The sequence below is a fragment of the Gymnogyps californianus genome, chromosome 6 (assembly GCF_018139145.2).
Source record: "Gymnogyps californianus isolate 813 chromosome 6, ASM1813914v2, whole genome shotgun sequence".
Taxonomy (NCBI): domain Eukaryota; kingdom Metazoa; phylum Chordata; class Aves; order Accipitriformes; family Cathartidae; genus Gymnogyps; species Gymnogyps californianus.
Genome location: NC_059476.1, coordinates 23184686 through 23208120, shown reverse-complemented (window position 1 = coordinate 23208120; position 23435 = coordinate 23184686). Strand labels below are relative to the sequence as shown.

General features: G+C 46.2%; 1 protein-coding gene across 1 annotated transcript in view; it reads right to left on the bottom strand.

Annotated features, from left to right (window-relative positions):
- TLL2 (tolloid like 2) overlaps positions 1-23435 on the bottom strand; it is a 99794-nt gene that overhangs the window by 52862 nt on the left and 23497 nt on the right. The window contains exon 2 of the mRNA XM_050898751.1: positions 10671-10781. Within this exon, the coding sequence (XP_050754708.1) occupies positions 10671-10781 (111 nt within the window). The remainder of the gene's footprint in view (positions 1-10670; positions 10782-23435) is intronic.

The window sequence follows — 23435 nt, the reverse complement described above, 5'->3', positions numbered from 1 at the left end:
TAAGTGGCAGAGGAGCCTTCCTCACTGCAGCGAGCTGCCCACTGAGAGCTGCTGGCAGAGAAGCTGCCCCGTCTGTCCCAGGGACAGCTGCAGTTCGGTGGGGGAGTCAGGTCTCAAACCCACTCTCTGCCACAAACTGACTCCAGGATTCAGCAACACCATCAACTGCAAAAAAAAGAGTGGCTAATCCCCTCCCTAACACAGCCTTATGCATCCCACACTATCTTCTCCGCTCGAAGAGGTGGAACAGCAAGATAATCTGAATGTTTCCTTTTGCCTCTGATCTTTGCCCCGGAGAAACTTGTTACCCATTCCCCAGGGCTGTCCAAGTCACCATCTGGCCTCAGAACTACAGCAGCACACACAGTCCAGCGTTTCAGCCTAAAACTAATTTGCTTTCTTTCCCCACTTGACAGCTGAATAAATACTTTGTCCTTGCCATTTGAAAAGGGGAGCTGCAGCGAAGGTTTTTTTGTCCACTGCAGCTACAAGCGGCAGCCTTCTTTCCAAATTAGGCCTGAACAAGCAGCTCAAAGTGAACACATTTATTCCACAAGTGTAACCCCTTTCTGTTCACAATCAACCATGAGCAGTTTACAACTTCTAATTTATTTGTTGTTTGCTATTATCCATCAAGCCATTTTGGCTACCGATTGTTTCTTGGACCTGCCAGGTATTTCGCTGAACGGGGTAAGCAACTTCTATTTTGTGGGCACAGCAACATCCCTGCTTGAAAGGAGGGAGCCTGAGGGTCAAGGCATCCAAGCCAGCCTTGCAGAGTGACTGCCTATCCTGCAATGACTGCTCTCAGAGCTTGTTAGACCCTACTCTTTCACTGACCATTTCTGCCTCCAAATTAATTTGCTAAAAAACTCTCGGAAATGACAAGGCAGCCTAGACAGTTGAGGCAAATTCAATTTTTCATTTGAGCACGTATTCAAGGAAATTAGGCATTTGCCCAGCTCTGAAACAAATGCATGATTTAGGCAATTCTGCTGTTATTGGCTAAGCACTGTCAAATTTTACAATTAGGGTAATGGATTTAACTTCCAATGTAATTTCCATATGGATAAACTGATCTCCTCAAGTACATTTGCCCATGTGTTCCCTGCATCACAGTTAATTAATATAAAGCTATTTAATAACGTCCACTTAAACACAAAAGACTATTCAGACTCTTCTGGCATCAGTAAAAGGAACAGCCTCCCAGTGTGTTACACCAGCTGTAGACAAGAGCAAAAGAAAATTTAATTAAGCGCAATCGAGAGCAAGACAGTTGCAAACAGAAATCAGGTGTTATAAATGCTCTACATGGTGACTACCCCAGCTCCTTATAGGATTAATAATGCCATCTAGCACCGACTTCCAGGTGCTTGAGATGTGCCCAAAAGAGAACTTAGGAGATGGGGAAAGCGGTGGGGCTGGGAGCCAAAGCCAGGCAAAGTCAAGCAGGGAGCAGCAGGGATTCAGCATCATCTGTGCAGCGACACTGCTGCAGCTATGCCCAACGCTGATGGTGGCACCATGTTGAATAGGAAGAAGTTATAGAAACAGGCTGTTTGGAAGCAGCTTCAACCATGGCATCAACATATATAGTTTCTGCAGATGTCTTTGGGTGCTTAAAGAAAGTTAATTGCTCATTAACAAAATCCAAGCTGATTAATTTCTGATGTGCAGCATTTGACAAGGGTGATACTGAGTTACTGCCTTCCTGGCTGATTTCTGAAAGAAGCATATGAATTGGACTCACAGGATAAACAGAATCAAAGTTTCCACTAAGAATGAATAAGTGGCAGAGTTTGAAATAGCTGGGGATTTTCATTACAATGGAGAAAGCTTTATTGCTTGTGCAGATTAATTTGAGCAATATTGCAGAGCTCATAAAATCACTAAAAGAAAAACTATGTAAGGCTGAATGTTGGCTGCACAGCAGAACGAAAACCACCTATTTTGACAGGCGGGAGGCCACCATCCAGAAAACTTGATTTCAGGGAACAGTGCATTTACAAAACAAACTTTGTGGTGCATGTGACCAGCTGCCATCGGGAACCTAGACAAGAGGAAAAAATACATCTTACTCCATGGGGAACGCAGAGCAAATAGTAGGGCTGTGTCATTCAGGTTGTAGTCCGGCAAGGGCCAGATGGTGTCTTCACCTATTGCTTGCGACTCTCTTTACCCTGCCCTGCAGGACCTTTATCACAAGCAAAGGGGAAAGAGGAGACAGACTTTATTTCTCTTGCGGTGAGTGAAGCATTTCTCCGCTTGTCACAAGCCAAGTTTGGAACACCACAGCCCACTGTGTGAAGGACCACTGCAAGCCTCGCTGGTCCCAAGTGGTATTGAAGCAACACATCATACTGGAAAGACCTTAGTCCAAAGAAAATCGGAGCCTGCATACCTTTTGGTGGGACAGGTGGAGTAAAGACTCTAGCACCTCTTGTTGCTACTCAGGAACATCACAAGCAGCACCTCATTGTCTAGGGAGGCAGTGGACAGCCCTCCATTAACATCTGATGTTGACTCAAACGTTATCTAGCACTCAAGGACCACTCTCTCTCCCGCATCTTACTTCAAGGTCACACAGGGACTGTACAAAACACAGCAAAAGTAGGAACAAAAACCACATTGGGAAGCAGGGATAACAGTAAGACAGCATTTGTCAGCATGTGAGACAGCTCTCCATGGGTATGACCTAAGGAAGAGGTCTGAGGAGGCAAGTAAGGAAAAGAATGAACTCCGTTCAGAGAATATAGGAAGAGAAAAAGGGCCGAACACACCGAACTCTCTCCAGGCAGGGGGCAAGGTGAAACTGCCTCCTGAGGGAGGAGAATACAGCCCTCCGGGCAAGGGGGAAGGGGCTACGGGCAACCCAAGGATGAGTGGGAATCTCTAAAGCAGGAGAGCTGAATATGCAACACACAGGAGCTTGCAGAGTGAGGTAATCAGAAGAATCCCTCACACAAGGGCAGGAACAAAGAAACGAGCTGCTGCTCTGCATCTCTCTTGTGCCCCCACATTGAACAGCTAAGGGAATTCTTCCTTACTGGAAGCAAGCAATGTGGAAAGGGCAAAACAGCCCAGCCGAAAGCACAAAGCTGGCCTGTGCTGTGCTTTTGGAAGTGTAAGATGCAAAGCCCTCCAGAACAGAATCTGTGCCTGTGAACTGAGCTGCAGCTCACTGGATGGGCCAGCACACGTGCCATGCAGCATATCCCCAGGGCTCTAGACCCGAAGCCTGTGTGATCACCCCACAGGCACTCTCCGACTGACAGATCAACCCAGTAGCAGTGGCAGGATGAGAACAGGCAGACATGCCTGACAAGCCAACTTCCCCGCTCCTGACAGCCGCACTGTCCTGACTCTGGGCTGCTTCTCCAACCTTGCAAGGGACATCTGTCCTCTTTGCACATATACACATCCCATGTTTTGGCACCTTGATTTGACCATCTTCTCTCCTCTCCTCCTGCCAGGCGCCAGACTGGAAGAGTCTGTTCCTGTGACTAGCAAAAGGGCATCCCTAAGATAGCAATTAGAGAGAAAAATCCCTCTCAATGTTTTCCAAAAAGGACTTCAAGTTGGCACTCAGGAATCAAAAAAGAAAAGCATTTGGAGTGAAAATATCAACCCTAAAGATTAGCATTTGCTAGCAGGAGAGCCTTAACTACAGGGGGAATTAGAAGATTCATCAGCAACAGCCAAGGGTCATGGGCTTTCTAGGCAATTATCTTTATGCTGGAGAAAATCATGCAGGTCTGAGAAGGTTGCAATAGGATTGCAATACTCTGGGCTGGAAGGAAAAAAACCCACAGTATCTGCTTTTCTGCAAAGAGAAGATCACTGGCTTATTGCACAGAAATGTGGAATTGGGAAAGGGGGTAACTCAGAAAAGCAGTGTGAACAAGAGCACTCTGAGCCCTAGAGGACTTACCCAGTTCTTCCAAAGGGGAGCTCCTGCCTTGCCTTAGCAAACTACAGAACTACGGGCAATTCATTTCGTGGTTGTCTGCTCTGGTGAAACCCCTGACTGAATGGACTCAAAAAGGTAAACATTGGGGCTAGTCATAGGAAAATCATTCGGCACAGCTAAACAAACCTCAACATCAGGCCAAGCGTCAGGCATTTGGCACCTACCTTTCCGCAGAGCGGGCTGAGGCTCTTCCTGTTAAGAGGCTGCGTGGACTGCAAAGAGATATCCCTAGAGTGCACGTCACGTGTTGTGGAAAACTGAAAGGAGGTATGCAAACAGATGGACAGAGCCCTCAGACAGGTCTCTTGGAACAAAGATGTTCCTCTACCCACATAAGAGGAAGCAACCTTCACTAAAGATTTCCCAGTGGAAGAGCAGACCCCTGTAGAGAGTTCACAGATGTGGGTTATGTTACAGCACGTACATAGTTATTTGCATTGCTCCTGGCCAGTTACGACCAATATAGCTCAGATTAAGTTAGCACAACCCACAGATTTGCTCTAAGCCTAAATTAACTAAAGGTTGGGCCCCAGGCAGCCCTGAATCCACCAGTGCTGAAGTCCACCCCTTCTACCCTGAACCAAGTGCCACTACAGCAGAGCACCAAACATGAGTTACAAGGGAAAAACAGCTCTGAGCTTGGCATGCATGTGCCAAGTCAGCTGAATTTAACAGTCTCTCCTTCAAATCCATAAATCAGATCTTCCCTGGAATCTCAGTCAGTCGTGGTCTAAAATCCCTGGATTTTGCATTCTTCTAGAAGTGCATTTTGCACTAACTTAAATTTCACTGGAAACACATCAGTTGCATGAAAGAGGACTTGGAAGTAACGTGCAGCACTACTACCGGCCACAGCCCCTAGACTGAGCAACCTCTCCGAAAGTGAAGCAGCAGAAGCCCTGCTTGTGACTGCTTCCAGCAGTTCAAGCATTCCACTGGAGGAGAAGTCTTACTCTCCACCCTGAGGCTAAACAGCACAACTCTTAGCAGGCAACCTGTCCTGCAAGCAATCCCAGCTTACGTGGGAATCAACGCCTTGCCTCAAGAATGTAACCAGAGAGCAGTGAAACGTGTTTCAGGGGCTGACAGCCCACCACAGGTGAATGAAAAGCTGCTATGCAACTTGAAAAGCACTGCAGTCATCCCCTCTGCACCATACAGGCTTTCAGGCATGCACTCACACAGGACTGCACATTCTTCTGCTCCCTTCCAGATCTCTTCAAGGTTTGCCTCCATGCCCCAAAGCAGTTTATGCACTTTGCATTGAAATCTGTGATTCCTGGGTTGTCGTGCTACAAAAAAAATCTATGAGCCAGTCCTGAAACAGGAAGACTCCCGTGAAACAAGGTGACCACGGGCATCTGAAAGCAAGGAAAAGCAAAGCAGCCTGCTGCAGATGTGGGCCTTGCGTAGATCTGGTGAAGCAGCAGAGTAGCTGCCTGCATTTTCACAGCACACTCAAGAACAGCGGAGCTAGTGTGTGCCAACAAACCAACTCCCTGCTCTTATTAAGAGAAGATTTAATGCAGAACTCCTGTCTGCCTTGTTTGCCAGAGAATAACTTGCATGGATTTGCTGTCAGAGCCTCCAGCCATTCACGGCAGCCTCTGTCTCCCCTCTGATTTCAGTAGAAATCCTGGGATCAAACATATCCCTGTCCCAGCTGCACTGTTATCTGAAGTATTACTCACTCTAGCTAGCAAAGATGCTCTGTAAATCCTTCCTGCCACTCATTTGTGGCAGTGTGAAAGCCTCATCAAGGCCTTCAAGCCATGAGCCTAAAAACCTCTCAGGATCAGAGGCAAAGAAAACCTGTTTTGACTGTTCTTGAAAAGCATTCTTGGCGGCAGCGGGATGCAGAGTCAGTGCCTCAGCAGCAAGTCCAGCACAGCATGGCATCAGCGAGGGCAGCCAGACTCCCGTGTCTTCTGATCTGCTGGTGCCAAACCCAGAAGAGACAAACTTGCCTTTCTCACTCACAGAGGTGCCTTTCAGGACTAGAAACTGCCTCCGTGATAGAAAAATCAGGAAAAGAGGTAATATATCAGAAAAGTCCTCTTAATCCCTAAGTTTCCTGAAAAGACTTAAATTAAACCCGTTAGGATTAAATAGGCACATCCCTCCCATAGGCATGGCAAAAAAAGAAAAGGTCATCTTCCTCTGTGGCTAATGCTTCAGCAGATAAAGCAGTAAAGCAGAGACAATCACCTTGCACCAGTGGACTCATTTGGGTCCAAAAGAGAGGTGACACTGTGCAGTTTCACAGCCTGCCTGTGGATCTTCTTGTTTCCCATTTCAAAGCCATCTGGGGGTTCTCAGCAGCAGAGGAATCCTCAAAGCTTTGACTCAAGTTTCCTCTAAACTAAAATTATATTGTAAAAGCAAATATTTTCACTAAAGTTAGAAAAAAAAAATCTATGAGAAACTTTTCAAAACTATAAGCTCTGCAAAATCTTTCATCAAAGTGATTAGGAGTTGGTGAAGCATGGGCTTGCTGAGGATAGCGCTCACTGGCAGATCTCCAGGTGCTGGATTCTGTTCATTATGTTTTGAACCATTACTGTATCTCTACGGGGCCAAATCCTAAGGGTATCCACTTCAACACCACTGCATGAGAACAACTGATTTTCATACTAAACGTAACATCTAAACTTGACCCCACAGAAACAGAGACAGGGAGGTAGCTAACTTAAACATTTCAAATGCAAAGTAACACTTTCATTTTAACAACATCCCTTACTGTTTGTCCCCTCTTCTAGCTGCAAAACATTTTTAAGGGGGAGAAGGAAATTTCCTGTTTGGCAGATTTTTATATGGCATTACAGATGGTAATAGCAGGATGAATAGATGATGTGGAGGGCATAATTTGGTCTGCAGAATCTCTTATAATATAAAAAGCAGCAAACAAAAAGATCACAAGCAATTCTCTGAGCTTATGACCTAGGTTCAAAGGAGAACAGCCAATGGGGGAAAAAAAACCAAACTTTTTTTTTCCTGGTTTAGAAAATTAGAAAAATCTTATCTCAACTCAAAGAAAGGTCAAATGTGCAACTTTAAATGGTTCTTTTACCAGATCACTGATGAGAGTAAAACTAAGCTTCAGGTAAAGCAGAGCTGAGGTTGAGAGGCCTGTGGAAAGGAGCACAGAAGTCATATAACTGGAATGATTTAAAATTGGTTTGGAGGAAAGCACTTCAGAATAAACCTTCAGGGAAATCTTGAAAGGGTCCAGACAAGAAATAAACTAGTTGGTAGTCCTGAGCCCTCTTAGAATAGCACGTCTCCTGGCATTCACTCAGAGTTACTCTGCACTGCGTGCAAATACTCTCTACTAACTCACAGCTCAGAGTTTTAACTGAGTCAACAGAGATCAACACTTAGCTGTAGACTGCCACCATGCCTGCCTCTCCCTCAACAGGATCTGAAAAAAACCTCACTTTTATAAATGCACCAGAGAAGGATGTTTGCCCACAAGATGCTATTGCAAAGCCTTCTGCAGTTTTCAGTTGCTCAACCTGTGCTCTTCCTGACAAGTTCTTGGAAAGGAAGCTCCTTTGGAGCAAAGGAAACTGTTCACATGAATAAGGACTATCAGGTCATATGCTGCACTCCAAAAGGCATTAAGTACATAACACAAGTGATGCAATTCCCTGTGTAATGCCAATTCCCTATGTGACCACTCACACAAAAGAATCCAGGAATACCGGACAGAGATATCCAGACAAAGCCGAAGAGGGACATCATTGCTGGAGCTCTGAAGGAAGGTACCAAAGTGGGTACCAAGGAGACAGCTACCCCTAACTGTAAACCCCACATGAGCAGTCTTCAAGGGGACTGCTAGAGAGCTCTGAGCCAACATCCCTCAGAGGGAAGGAACCATCACCCTGCTCTGTGACTTTACCTGGAAGACAATGCTATTTGGTCCATTGCTTTAAGTCCCAGATACCAGGAATAAAACACTAGCTCCCATATTTGCTGACAAAGCGTTTGGAAACACTGAACTTCAAGGCATCCCACTGTCAAGCAGGCTCACAAATTTTGAGGGTCTGAATAGCGACTATGGCATTTCTGCAAGCAGGAAATTAACGCAGAAAACAAGCCTGGAGCACATTCGTGCTGTGAAATTAAGCTCAGCACAGAGATCTGTGGCAGAATCCAGACGGTCCTCAGATCAGATTCCCTGCCTCTCTCTCAAGGGCCTAGAGAAGGGCATAGCAATCTTTCTAGACAAAGACTGGAAGAAGGTGAACAAGGGGAAAGCTTGAAACATGTGACAGTCTCAGCGCTCACCAGCAAAGGCAGAGCTTTTGCTAAAGCAGATCATCTTCAGTTGGATCCAGTGAAGAACCATGTCTCCCATCACCCATAAGGAGGCACACAGGAACCTCATTCTTCGTCCAGAGCCTGACAGCTGAAGATGCTCCACACAAGGTAATAGGGTGTATGCCTATAAACAGCCCAACAGCGTCAAATGGCACAATTTTCACCCCTCCTCCCAGCCTAACATCATTTTCTGGGGACAAGGAAACAACACAGGGGAAGAAGAATGCCTGGCCTAATAGCGTGTTCAGAACTGCAGCTCCCAGATACGAAGAGCCTGTGTGTCTGTATATATGTATTAAGTACTTCCTCCGCTATACAACTAATCCGATTAACAGCTTTAGGAAACTCTGAAATGTTATAATTCAAGGGGTCCCCATTCATAAAAGGTCTTAGGCTGCTTCTGTACAGAGGTTGCATTCTTCCCACTGGAAATGAAAAAGCAGAGAGCAGGACTTTCTCCCAGGGAAGAATGGGTCCCAGTCCCCACCACGGTGAAGCAGACCACCCTCTTACAGTTCACATGAGTGTCAAGCAAGCCCCACAAGAGAAGAATCAACCCTTCCTGCCCCTGCAGAGAGCCCCCTCACAGGGCAGGTGAACACAGAGATCCCTCTGTGCATGCTCCGCAGAAAGCGTGACAGTCACAGGGGCTGCCCATTTGTCAGCTTGCACTTCCAGGGGCTGAAAGCCAGGGGGATGAATGAAGCCTGCTGGAGATGCGGACAGGGCCAAGTGAGTGATGTGACATCACCATTCGCCTAATGCAAAGCATCGTGTGATGCACCAGCTTTGCCTCAGTCACTAAAAGGTGCCAGGAAGAGACTAGTCCAACCACACAACATAAGCCATGGTTGTTAAGAGACCAGTGCCTGCATTACATGATACAGATGTGGGTTATAAAATTCAGTTCATTTGCCAGATGGCGTGGGTCTGGCACCAGTGCCGAGTGAAAGAAATGTGCTAGATATGATGACTAAAAAAGCCACCAGAGCAAACTAATACAGTCAAACACTGTCTGGCTTTGTTTCCCCAGTAGTCTCCTCATCTAACTTCAGGAACTGACAACGGGATGTGGAAGAGATGAACGCTGCCTGTCCCACTTACTTAGTCCTCATTTTCTGATTTACCTTCTGCTCTGAAGGCAACCTACTCCTAACCACCTATCACCTGAGAATGCGTCACAGCCCGAAACATGATATGAATGGGCTAAGTGACATGACAATGCAGGATAATTGCATTTCCAGGGAGCAATCCATAATCTGAAGAACTGGACAGCCCTCCTCTGCCCAAAATGTCAGCATCTGCATCAGTTACATTGGCATCAAAAGCATGCCTCTGTGTTGGATGTGTCATCTTTCACACTCATCCCAACAGGAAGCTGGAGCACTGATCCCCAGAACAGGACCTACACAGTGCTTAGATGCACTGAAGCCAAAGCTAGGCAGTCACAAGGATACAGAACCAGCCACCAGTCCTTACAAATGATACAAGATGAGCTGAGACACACAGGGGTCAGGTGAACATATGATTTCAGTGATTTCTGTCTCTACCCAACCTCTCACTCTACTTGCTAACCTAAGAGTGTAACAGCAGAGACGGAAAAAAAGTTTGTCCTGATCTGCTCTGTCTCCAGTCCCTCTGCTATCTCTCAGAGCTCAGACTCCCAACAATTTCTCTCTTGCAGCGTGAAGTGGAGTAGAGGCAACAATACTGCAGGGAGCCCTCCAAACCCCCCAAACCAGTTGCAGAGTGTTTCAGAGACTGTTAGAGCTGGAGTCCAGTCAGAGCTCCTGAGTCAAGAAACAACTCTCGTCTGGCACAAGACTGAACATACAGAAGAGCTGTGTAGGGGGGCAAGATAAGCATATGTTACCCCATTTATTGGCTTTACACAAAATCAGCACAATTGTTAACCTCTTTTAATTATAACATAAGTTCAAGGGTAGTCTGTATGCAAGACTGCAGTGGGTTTTACCTAGGTAGACAGCTGAAAAAATGCATTATTCCATTAAGATCATACATTGCACGAAAAGGGGAGGGAGGACAATAAGAGTCAAAACTAATGCCAAACTGAGTGTCCCTATTTCAAATATATTTCCTTCCAAATTTGCAGAAAGGCAGTTCCTTGTAGAAAGAGACCAGTGCTGTAAATTTGAAAGTCTTCTCCCTCGGACAAGACAGGATTGGCTGCATCAAATTGCGATTCGTTTTTTGTTCAACAAAGTTCAGAGTTGGATCCCACCCTCAATCACATAAATAAGCTCTGCATGCATCTCCCTGCTTGTGGGAACAGGCCTCATGAATGACAGGGAACTCCTTCCTCCCTAAGGATAAAACCAGGGAAAAGAAGGCATCACCACCCCAGGGCTGCCCTTACCTGAAGTGTGTCTTGCGTTTCCATCTGAGTGCTTTGTTAAGTCAACAGTTCTGTCTATTTGAAACAGCTTCAGATCATCTTCATCTAAAGCGATATCTCCCCAAAAGGCAGCTGGAGAGAAACAAACTACAATTAGTTTAGTTTTTATTTTGGAAGGAAAGTACAGTTCCTATGTGGCCCATATCACACCTAAAAGGTGATTACTCCATGGACCAGAAAAAGGTAATACACAGCAGTAGTTTTAAAAGTGCAGACGGAGTGGACATCAGTGGAGGCCAGGCGACAGCACTTAAATGAAGCCACTGTGCAGATCCACCAAAAGGAGCTGATTACCTGGGATTCCTCATGTTGCTCATTGTTACAGGTCTGGCTCTCAACCAGGCACTAAGGTGGTGGGGTTCACTCTTCATTAAAGCCTACAAGGAGGACAATCACTGGCATTTCCCTTGTTAGTGTGAAGGAGTTAGCTAAGTTGCAGCTCAGATCCTGAGATGTTGCATCCGCACCATCCCCAGGCCAACAATTTGCATAAGACAGGAGGACAGTGGTGAAGGACTCGAGCTCAGCAGCATACATCTAAAGGCTACAGTTGTCAGCCTGCAGGACCTCATACACACAGTTAGCACTCAGACACACTGCACTGCTCTAAATCCAAGCTGAGAGCCAGCCTACTGTTTCCACTTCAGTGGAGAAAAGCCAGTTATTTGCCCCCTTGTGGATCAGTTACCCAGATTTAAGTTTGCAGAGTTTTTAATTTTGTAAAAATCCTTGAGTTTCAGCCAGAAGCCATGAAAATAAGGTAAACAAACTGATAACTCGACATTCACAGCTCAGAGAAACAGACTGGAAATCATTTGAGTGGAAAAAAATTATACCCCGGGAGTATCCTGACCGAGTTGATGCTGCAGTGTAAAGTTATCATTTTGGGAATTTGAACAAAATAAACACAGGCGATGAAGCAGCTGACCAAGCAGAACAGATCTTTCAGAGATAACAAACAGGTTACGAACAGAGCTGTTAAAACTCATACGAGAAGCCTGCGTACGTTGATGAAAAAATTTAAAAAAAATAGAGCAAATTAATCGGTGGTACAGTTCAAGAGAACTCAGTAAGTCAGACAAGGAGCAATGTTGAGTCGCTGTCTGCAACAGCAACAGATTTGATGGAATCATTTTTTCTTCTCTTGTTAAGTCAACAACATTTACATTACTTGGGGAGGAAAAAACATCCCATTGCTACACTAGCAACATCACTGATCAAAGTATGTTAGGCCTGAGAAACCAATGGGTTTTACTGATCATCTCACTTTCACTGCCAAGACCAAATGAAATATGGACCTTTGCCTGAATATCAGAAACCTGCCATCAGATCTGTGGCAACTAAATTATGAAAGGTTAACTCAGAGAGTATTTTCTGATACAACATGGCACTGGTTCTGATGCAGCGCTTGCCTCCTCTATTCTGCATCTCAGCATCTCAGTCGGTACAACAGCATTTGCCGATGTCACTGTTCTGGGACATGGGAACAGCAAGAAGTCTTTGCCTGCTACTGGGCACATCCCAGCTACCACAAACTGCCCCAGCCAAGAGCTGCTACAAGCAGCAAAGCCCTGGCATGAGCGGAGGTGGACGCAGATGCTTCCCCCTTTCCCTAGAACAAAGCTGTCTCCTCCTGGTTACTTGGCCACAGCAGAGAAATGGGAGACAGCCTCAAAGGAGGCTGGCTCTGGCTTTTTGGCTGGGTCTCCTTAACAGTGCTACCAAACCCCAGAGTACAGAAATACAGCAACAGCTCCAGAAGAGACCATAGTTAGTGCAGACAAACCTATACACAGACTGACATCAATTATAACCAGGACAGAGCCTCTGTTTGCTACACAAACACAGAACTCGGGCTCTCCCCAACTTCTTGGCAATCCAAGCCCTCACACAGAACAGAGAAGAACCTAAAATACTGTCAGATCCCCACCAGCGAACAAGTCTACCAGCATGGCCAAACATCCCAAGCTGATTGGGAAAGGCCAGTGGAAGAAAGCAGAGACATAAGCTCCTGTGACTGCAATTTGAAGACAAGACATTTTATCGTTCCAGAGAAATGACTTGCTCATGACAATGTAGCTGTCAAGGGGCAGAGATGCAAACGGCATCCCATGCCATCTGATTCCCTCCCCAGCCACATTTGGTAAGTCACTACTATACTGGCCAACTAGATATCCATTCCCTACTCTACTGTCCCATTTCAGCCCCAAACTAATTGCCACCACCTTGGGCTCCCAGTGGCTCTTCTCCATTAGTACCACACAGTTTGTTTCTCAGGCTAAGGTAGCCCATGCCAAAGCACAGCTTTCAGGGCAAGCCTGCAGCATGGATTTACATCAACAGAATTGTTACATTTTCCTTCCCAATGGAAGGCAGCAGTTTTCTCCCAGCCCTCGCAAAGCAATCTCTTTCTGTTACGAAGCCATACATCATCCTGAAAGACGGCCCACTACAAAAGCTGAATTTCCCTAGCATTTATTTCCAGCTCTCTGCAGTCCCAGCGTGCTCCAGGGGAACCATGATTTATCACAGTCCCGAACCAGCTGAACAACTTTCCTTGCTGGAAGTCCCGGCTGAGAATGCTGCGCTGCAACTTCTCCTGTGCTGTCAAAGGCTCCTTCCTAAAGGCATGCAAGCCTGAAAGATGTTTGCTTCCACCCCAAGGGAGCCGTCCCACAGGAAAGCCCAAGTACTTTATTTTAAAGGGTCACAAGTTCAGAGACTGCTGGCAAATGAAGCATCTCAAAACATCCCTTCTGATTTCCTTTACCAAGGTCTCATTTTTAATTTAATGTGGGAGGATTTCCAAAGAAGAAAACAAAAACAAACAAAAAAAATTAAAATCTCCAAACAGCAGGCTAACAAACTTGGAAACCAGTATTTCTCTTGGCAGAGAGCTCTGCAGTGTACAGCCAGGTGCAAACTCTTAACACTCGGTGCAACAGCGTGCCAGCTTTTCTTTAAGAAGATGCATTACTTGCTCTGGATAGTAAGAACAGAGCAGCTCTTATCAAGGTTGGTGGAGCCAATATGAGAGAGTTTGCTTCCATGCTGGACTAGTAAGCTGCACCAACCACCCTGAACGTTTACCCTCACCACCTCCCAGCATACGCACCCGGACAGCATTTGTCTGTTGGGGCAAAGGGAAAGAGACGACTGTGTTTAACAAACAAATCCAGCACCCAAATGAAGAAAGCAGCCTGGCAAGCTGTCTTCATTTTCAGCACATCTCTCCCCCAGGAAAACAGTCCACATGCTGGTGTCTGCGTTGCGTGCTGAGCACAGAGGTGCCATGACGCCTGGAAGGTATGGCAGATGGCACTGGGAAGGAGAACACCTCCTTCTAGGCAGAGGACAGGCTGAACAGTTTCTCCGGGTGCTTCACACACAACCACAGAGTCCAAACCCACCAATGCCTTCGCAGTCCTCATTTTCCACAGTAACTTTGGGAGGGGGCTCTGGCAGGCTCCCACTCCAAAGCAATGTGACAGCCCAAAGTGTCTTCTTTCAAAAACCTTCATCGCTCTTCCCTGCAAATCACCTCCAGCCTGTTTTTACCCCCAAGCAATTCCCTTCTCCCATTCCCTGCTTGCATTTGCTCCTTTCCCTAGTTCCGAGTAGCACAATCTGATTTCAGGGGAGAAAAATAATTTTGCTGTCTCTTATGAGAACTCAATACAAAAGTGTTCACAACAGTTTAAAATATTCCTTTTCCATTAAAAGTGTGTTTCATCCAGGCCTTTTAACAAAATTCTTGTCCTTTCTATTTTTTTTTTGAAGACACAAGTAGGAAAAAAAAAATCTCCAAGAAAAGCTTCTAGTATTCAGCCAGAAAACTGAATAACATTGTTCCTAAAAAATACATCTCAAAACAAAATGCAATATTGTGATTTGTTAAAAACAGGCTGATCTCTAACACTTCAAGACAAATACCCAGGGAGGGGCATCCTTCACCCTCACTGCAGTCAGCTCTGAGTTTACACAAGTATATGAGAGCCACTTGAGCGGGCAGAAGAAGAATATAACTCCGCACTTCAGAAACGTCACCCAATGTCTCTGTTTGAACTGATCTCCAGCCACCAAGCTGCAGCAAAACTTTCACCCGTTTGCCTGCCACGACCCCTTGCCAGGAAGCCCCCATTCCTGTACCAGCGCATCAGTATAGGCCATAGATTTACCCTGATGACAGGGATCAGCAAAGCAGTCACCCTCTGGATGCTATGGGAGACCACTGCAATTTTCCCTGTAGCAGCCATCAGGACCAGCTGTGACAGAGATTCACAGAAAAAGAGGCCTTGGAAACAGGCATACCCTGCCTGCCAGGAAAGCTCCCTCCATCCCACTCCACCTCAAATATAGACTCTTTCACTGACTGTCGTGGTTTAACCCCAGCCAGCAACTAAGCACCACGCAGCCGCTTCCCCCTTCCCCCTCCCAGTGGGGTGAGGAGGAGGAAAGGGGGAAAAAAAAAAAAAAAGTAAAACTCGTGGGTTGAGATAAGAACAGTTTAATAACTAAAGTAAAATATAATACTAACAATAGTAATAATGAAATATAATAATAATAATAGTAATGAAAAGGAATATAACAAAAAAGGAGGGGGAGGAAGGGAAAAAAACCAACCAACCAAACAACAACAAAAAAAACCCACCAGTGATGCACAATGCAATTGCTCACCACCCGCTGACCGATGCCCAGTTAGTTCCCGAGCCACGATCCACCCTCCCAGTTAACTCCCCCCAGTTTATATACTGGGCTTGATGTCATATGGTATGGAATAGCTCTTTGGCCAGTTTGGGTCAGCTGTCCTGGCTGTGTCCTCTCCCAGCTTCTTGTGCCCCTCCAGCCTTCTTGCTGGCTGGGCACGAGAAGCTGAGAAATCCTTGACTTAGCATAAACACTACTTAGCAACAACTAAAAACATCAGTGTGTTATCAACATTCTTTTCCTACTAAATCCAAAACATAAGCACTATACCAGCTACTAGGAAGAAAATTAACTCTGTCCTAGCCAAAACAGGACACTGACCAAAGCTTTTATTAAGAAATGGCAGGTTTTTGGTGCTGAACGGGATGTGAACCTAGATTGGGGACTATGCCCTCTAACTTGAGCCAAAGGAGCCCTCTTTCTGTGGGGCCAGAGCCACGCTAAGTTAGTATATGTCATCAGCTCGAGGGTCTCATCTGAACTCACAGCCAGCTGGCACAGCTCACGCTGACAGAATTCATTTCAGTTCTTCCAGCATAGTTTTAACACATTTTTGCTGGAAGGACTTTACTCTTGCTCAGCAGGTTTCCCACAGTGCAGTGCAGCAATGAGCACGGAAACCAAATAGCAACGTGAACCCAAGTAGATGCCTCAGACTTGTTTCATCAATACTCATGACTCAAACTCAGTTTTCGCTAGTGTTCACAACCTCTGTGTGTAGATGATAGCTGGCTTCCCAAGCTGGGATGCCTCATGACTACTCGTGCCAGTGCAAAATATCCAAGGAAGCAGCATTTGGACAGTTAACCTTGGCATCTCCAACTTTGTGAGCATCAACAGATGCCACTGTCAGGCAACCCAGGTAGCCTGCCTGTGTCTGCCTAACACAGGCTCAACTGTGTCACCCAAGTGATGAGCCACACCGGCTGTTTGTGGCTCACAGCGCAATCGAAGGATGTGCTCTGAACCCACCCATGAGATCAATCACACATGTATTTGTAAGGGACAATGTCTATCCCCACCCAGATCTCTGCTCTCCATCATCTGCATTACTGAAAGATCCTAGGGCACCAGCTCCTCTTGTTCTAGAGTTGATTGTACCATATCCAAATAATACAAGGGAAAACTAATGTCCCACCTTAGCAACATGAGCTATGGGCAAGGAGTGCTGGGCATATGCAGACACATGTAGGCAATAGTGAGTGCCACCTCCTGGCAAACAACAATATGACTATTCATGCACTGGCAAAACCACGCAAGTTATTTTTGAGCATTTGCTGATGCTTCCCAACCTGACAGGTCTGAGCATTGGGAGATTTAATTTTCAGGGCTGGCCACACTTTCATTAGAGCTAACACTCTGCAGTCTAACAATAAATAAATAAATCAACAGATCAAAGTGTGTTCCCAGCACCTCCATATTTCTTTCTTTCGCAGGAAAACAGGTCTGCTGCTGTTGCTGAACCACTTGCTGGCACAGGAACCAGCAGAATGGTATTCTGAAGTATGCTAAGAACGATTTATACCTTGAAGAAAAAACTCAACACATTCCTTTGGGCAAAGTAACAACTGTGTCAGAGGGAAGAGCAAAGCCTCAAAATAAGGCAGAAACCAGTGAAAGAAGAGAGAGAAAATATCCCAGACCAACACTTTGGAAACAGGGACAGATCCTGAGCATCAAACACTCAAGCCAAAGGAGAAAACAAGCGGCAGTAATGAGGAAAAGAAGAGCATCAAGACCGCCATATTCAGCCATTACATTTTCATCTGGATCAGTTTGTTTCTCCTCAGTAGGAATGATCAGAAGTTTCCCACTGGCCAGCTTTGGGGATAAGCTGGCTTGAAGGCTCTGGCAGTAAACCCCTCCACACAGCAAGGGTGTCTGGAGCCAGAGCTGGTGTCTGGCATCAGCGGGGCTTCCTGGCAATAGTGACTCGGCAATTCAGTTTTCAGGGGACCAGGGAGCATGTTTCGTCTCAGAAACGAGTCTCAGTTTGTGGAGGCATGTCTAAGAAGACCGTCCACTTCTAAATGGTAACAAACATTTCAAAAATGTCAAAACCTCCTGGGAATCAGAGCCTGAATCCCTGTTCAGACTTCTGCACAAACCTAAATTGCTTAAATTATCATGTGTAGTGCTCCCACAGCACCCTCTCTTGGGAAGTTATCTGCAGGAGTCCGAATTAGGCCAGAAATTCCGATTCACATTCAATGAATTTCCTTTCCTGGAAGGTGACGATGCAGGAACAAAGAAATACTTTGGGCTTGAGTTTGTCCAAAGCTGCAAACATACATGTGAGCCTACACAATGATGAGCTTTAAGGAACGATACATGCTCTCGCTTGGCTGAATGCCATGTTATTTTAACCAAGAACTGAACAATTCAGTGGCATGGATTATAGTGCCTGCCATAATTAGGTTAGGAGAAAGATCTTTTCATTTGAATATTCATAACTCTCCTGCTGCTGGATGCTTCCTCAATCAAGGTCTTCATCTTTTCCACATCGACATGGCAGTTACTCCAGTCCAGTGATCTATGAACCCATTCCTGGTACGACGAGCAATGCAGGAGGGCGTGTGTGAACACACAGAGCTGGAAATCCATGCCACAGGCAGCAAAGCAGCTCCCTCTACGGGCTCTTAAATGGTTAAACACCTGCCTCTTCATAAGAAAGCACTGCAGGGGGATGTCTGCTGCCCAATACTTCAGACCACCTTACAGGGTTAAGGATGCTACTCCCCTGTAATGTGGTGTGCAAAACCCAAGGGACTGGCTTAGCCCCTCCAGTTTCCATGCGAAGTAAATTGAGCTGTGTGAGCTTCATAACATTTTTGCTCTCTCTGCTTTCTGCTCTAGGTGATGGTGCATGTCCCGTGGCAATGCTGATACGAGATAGGGCTTTGGCTGTCCATCTCTGAATTGTTCTCCCTGAAAGCTGTACGCAGTCTGCAGAGAGCCTCTTGGCCACATTTTACATATAGGTAGACAACAGACTTTAGGAAGAAGCTATCATGGACACACAAATGTATGTAGTTTGATCTCTACCCCCCAACACAGACAGACATGCACAGAGCCACCCCACAGGCAATTAAATTCACTTGAAGACCTCACTCCCATGCAAATGAAACCAAGCTCTGCAACTCACTTGGCTGTCCTTCTGCCCAGGCAACCCTGGCCCCCTCCTGCTGCCTGAGGGACACAGGTACCCTTCCCAGCTCCTGTCCAACTCCACCATGGCCACGGATGCTCCACTCTGCTGAGGAGGGGGCTCGATTTCAGCACCTTCTTTTCTCACAAGCCAGGAAGGGCTTTCAGATCCAGCTTGTTCCCAAGTGCAAGCAGCATGCCTCCACCTTGTGCCACCACTTCAAAGTGAGATTCTTCCTCTGCAACTTCTGCCAGCGCAGCATTTCTTCCCTCCACCCTAGTGTCTAGCTCTCAACTGGATACCACCCCATCCCATCCCATCCTTGCCTGGACATCTCTCCATTTGCTATTGCTTAGTGTTTGAGGAAGCAGTCTGCACATAAGGTAGGCTAGAAAAAAAAAAACATCTTTTACTGCACTGAGCCAGTGGACTATGAAGCAACAATCTCTCTTCAGAGCATCCAGGGATGATGAGAAAGCACACATTTTGTGTCTTTAGCTACCTACATCCATAAGCTGAGCAGATGACACCTTCCTAGCCTGTAGAAGAGAGTGCAGAGAAATTGCTTTTAAACAGGGCTAGCGTTCATAAGTCTGTTTGTTCTCCCAGTTACACAAAGTTCAGAGCCATGTAGAGGAAAAGCCAATGGTGACTCAGAACAGACCTGGTATCTTCTCTTTAAGCCAACAGCCTGGCAAGATGTCCTCGCCAAAAACAAAACAAAACAGAAAACAAACCCTTGATTTGCCAACTTCATGTAATTTAACCAACTCAACCATTGTTTCTTCTGTCCTAGCTGGTTTAAGAAGTGCCAAACCCAGCATCTGCACTAAGCTGCGACCACTTTCTCCTTTTCTTGGCCCAATCAATTACAATTGATTTTACGAACATCTAATGCTGGCCTTGCATCAAGAGACCATTATACATACACATAATTTTTAAGCAAAAAAGTTCCTTTCTACAGTATTCCACAGCCAGGTGCTATCAGCCATCACAGCAATAATGCACAACAAACAGAAGTCGGGCATGGCCATGGTGCTCATATTGCCAATAAAGACTGGAGCTGCTGCATCCAATTAATCCAAAGCTTCAGCCTGCTCTACATCTCCCAGCCCTGCACTAGTGAGCATATTCAGTAATTTATTATGGAAATCAACAGAGCAAACAAACTTACAGGATTGCCAGACCTTGGACCGCTGGGCAGACAGCAGAGCTTTCCCCTTATAACAGCATGGTATGTAGAAACTCCCTCTTGCACCGCAAAGTGTTTAAAGACCCTTAGAGAGGACTGCCGCAGCTCCTTTTCAGAATGACAAGAGCAGAAAGCTTCATATTCAGCCAGATTTAAGGGAAGCTCTGGCATCAAACCAAGTGAAGATCTTCAAGGGAAAATTCGGGAGGAAATGCTCTAGTCACAGACAGGTAGAACCTGGCAGGTTGAGCTGCATCTCAGCTTAGAGGAGTCGGCTTCTGAAACTCCATCACAAAGGCAAAGCCCTGGTGTCTCCAAAGCCTGCCCCAGAGAGGCAGAGGGAAAGTAATACACAACAGCCCCAAAAAGCAGCTGCTGCAAGCAGGAAAAGCCTCTCACAAAGACAGCACTGATCAGGAGCAGCTTTTCATGAAAAGTACAGAAGTGACACAGATGGCAGCTGGATCATGATGCAGGGAAAGGGGAGCCACATACAATTCTCTCCCTGTTTGACAGTTAGCAAGTCGTCCAGACAAGCCCCGGCCTCCTATAGGTTTTGTCACACCCTGCTCAAAAGTTATTCTGACTAAATAAAGGCAGCAGACAAAGACAAGAGACCTAGCCACCAGCTATCTCCATCCCCTGCCAACACCTCCACCTTGCAGTGCATACAGCTCTCAGCCTTAGCAGAGGTGGGAACCAGGAAACAAAACCACAAGCAGATGAAAGTGTTTCATGGTCTGATCCTAAATGATAGGACCCATAAATAGCACAGTGGCACTACTTGACAGAGGTAGCACCTTTCCCAAGTGCCTATGAAGTGATCCTCGTTAGCTCAACCTGCAAGGCAGGAATGCTGGCTTGGAAATCCAGCATTGCTTCAGGTGCCCTTTAAGAGCAGGAGATGGCAAGGTTCTGGGTAATGAAATACAAGAATGCCTTTGTCAATTAATTATGGAGAAAGCTGTGCCATGCAAGCCCCATCTCACACCCTCCATCATTTTTGCTGCTCAATATAACTTTAATTAATCTTTCCTTTGGCAATTTGAAGGAAGGATGAGCACGCTGCAAACACCCACTGAGTATTAAATTGATTTCCTGTTTTATAGTCCTCTTTCCCTCCCTATTGGCCCAGCTATGATTTGCGGCCCTTCACTTGGAGGCATTTTTTCCACGCTAATATAATCCAAAGCCCCAAGCAACAATCTCATCCAGAAAAGTAACACTTTGCACAGCCGATTGCTTCAGCCCCACCTCTGCCAGCACACAGCGGATTCTCTCCTGCCCCCTTCTCTTCCCCCACCACAAGAATTCAAAGCAACCACCTTATCTCCATACCTTCAGCATTTTTGCCTAAAAATTGGCAACATTTTTGTCCTAAGTAACCAAGCAATCAGATCCCCATAGTTTCCTGCCTGCCATTTATAGCAGTGCATCTTAATTACCAAAGCACTAACGCAAAGCCTATTTCGCTTGCAAACACGACGTCCTGGCTGAGGTACCAGGCTGGTCTTGTACTCCAGATATCTGGACCTAAAACCAGAAGGTAGGAACACAAAGCTCAGTTGAGCTCCCCAGTAACTCCACCTGTCCTCAGCGAGAGACACCACCTCACCTTGGGCTTGTGGGGCTGAAAGCAAGATCTTTAGCAGCAAGCACACCCCAGTGCACAAGCCAAGTCTGGGGTAGGCAGGAAAATAAGGACAACCGAGTGCAGCCCAGCAGTGCGGCAATGGAATAAGCTCTTTTCAAAGGACCTTCCCCTCTGCCTTGTGGGGAACACAGGCCTTGATTTTCAGCAATCAACCATTTAAGGCTGGGGGTGGTTAGGGATCACCCGCTCACCCCAGCATCACCTCAAGGACAGGCACGGGGACTGGCTGCCAGCAGTTTCTGTCTCAGGTATTCAGGTCCTTGTTCAACACTACTTTCTTGGTACCACGGGTTAGGAGACCTTGACCTAAAACATTGCACCCCCCTCAGCAGCTGTCCCACAAGAGAGCCTTTCTGAGCCTTCTGGCCACCCGCTTCAGTCTTCTGAGAAGAGACAATCCAGGTCAGACCTTCTCCTCAGGTAATTCCCATACCATGGGACTTGCCCTGGATTTATTCCACAAAATTAGGTTGAGGAATAGCAACCTTAGAGATGGCAGAAGAAAATTTAAGACTAAAACTGCTCTAACCCTAAACTTCATTTGGAACAGTTCCATGGCTAAGCACTGTCCCCCCACCGAGGACATTTCACCAGCCATGCCCACAATGCAAAGTGAACCGTTACAGCTTATTTAATTGCATCATTTGGGGAGGGATGTTCTTCCTTCAGGTGGCCTGACACACTAGGTGTCAAAACTTCAGTGTTCTCACCCCAAGCACTGCAGCAGGGGCACAGGTGACCCCAAACAGACAGGCAGGAAATTCACTGCCACCTGCCCACCCGCAGAAGAAATTGGCTCGTGGCAAAAATGAACAGAAGCGGAGCCATTAACTGAGCTGCATCCTCAAAAAAGGAAGGTAGCAACCCAGGCCTGCTTGGAGCAAACTTTAAGGCAGGCTGACAATTTAAAACCACATGGTCCTGGATGAAAGGGGGTAGTTCATGATAGATCACATCTATTCAAGGGCCAGACAAGGAAAGCAAACATAGGCTCATTTTACTCATTGTTCTTTATCCACCAACACCAGGAGAGGAGTGTTGCAGCACTGTTGGAAGAGAGAAAAGAAATGGACAGCAGGCAGGAAAGAAATGGGAGCTATTTACGGAGGATAGCTAATTTGAGCTGTTTACAGACTTCCCCTCCGAGAGCTCGGGGATGGGAGGGTGGCAGGGGGGTGGTTTCAGCCATTAAAAATACAACGTGAGAATCCATTAATTTTCCATAGAAACAATGTCGTCATAGAAGCGAGACAAATCCGATCAGTCATGCAAATGTGCTGATGTTAAATTCTCAGGCCTGAGTGGGGAATTTGGGTTGCCAAAAACACAACAATGAAGAGATCAGAATGAGATTAGCAGCCAGAGTGGCTGCGGCACTGAATGGCATGGTGGGGGCATGGGATGTAACCAAAGGCACCCCCAGACTATAGCGGGGTTTGTGCCCTAAGCCAGGCATAGGTGTCCCAGCAGAAGAGACCAAAAAAAAAAAAACAAAAAAAACAACCCATCCTTGCACGAGATCTCAGGAACTGGGCAAATGCCACATTCCTGCTCTGCAAACCAGCAAGGACCTTCACAGACCACCGTGCTCACTCCAGGGAATGAAAGGCTCAGCACCTCACAGGACTGGGACCCTCACAAGCTGCAAAATCAGAGCATCAAGGAAAAGCAAGAGGCGATAGCAAAGGAAACAGGTGAGTGTGTCTCGTAGCACAACACAGCAAAAGCAGTAGGCAACACCAGTTTAGGAGAGAAACCAAGGAGGAAGCAGGTTGGCACCAGCACTGTCCCAGGCACATGCTGAGCTCTGATGCAGTCTAAAACATGACATTTATGTTGTGTTAATAAGGGGCAAAATACAAAAAAGTATTTTTCCCCTCCCAACAAACAAACAAAACCAAACATACAACAAAAGGAGACCAGTAGATTTTTATCTCCTTTCCTCCCTCTTCCCTCTAAAAATCAAACTTTACAAACATTCCCCGGAGGGAGATACTACGCATGGAAAATTACAGCGGCACCCCA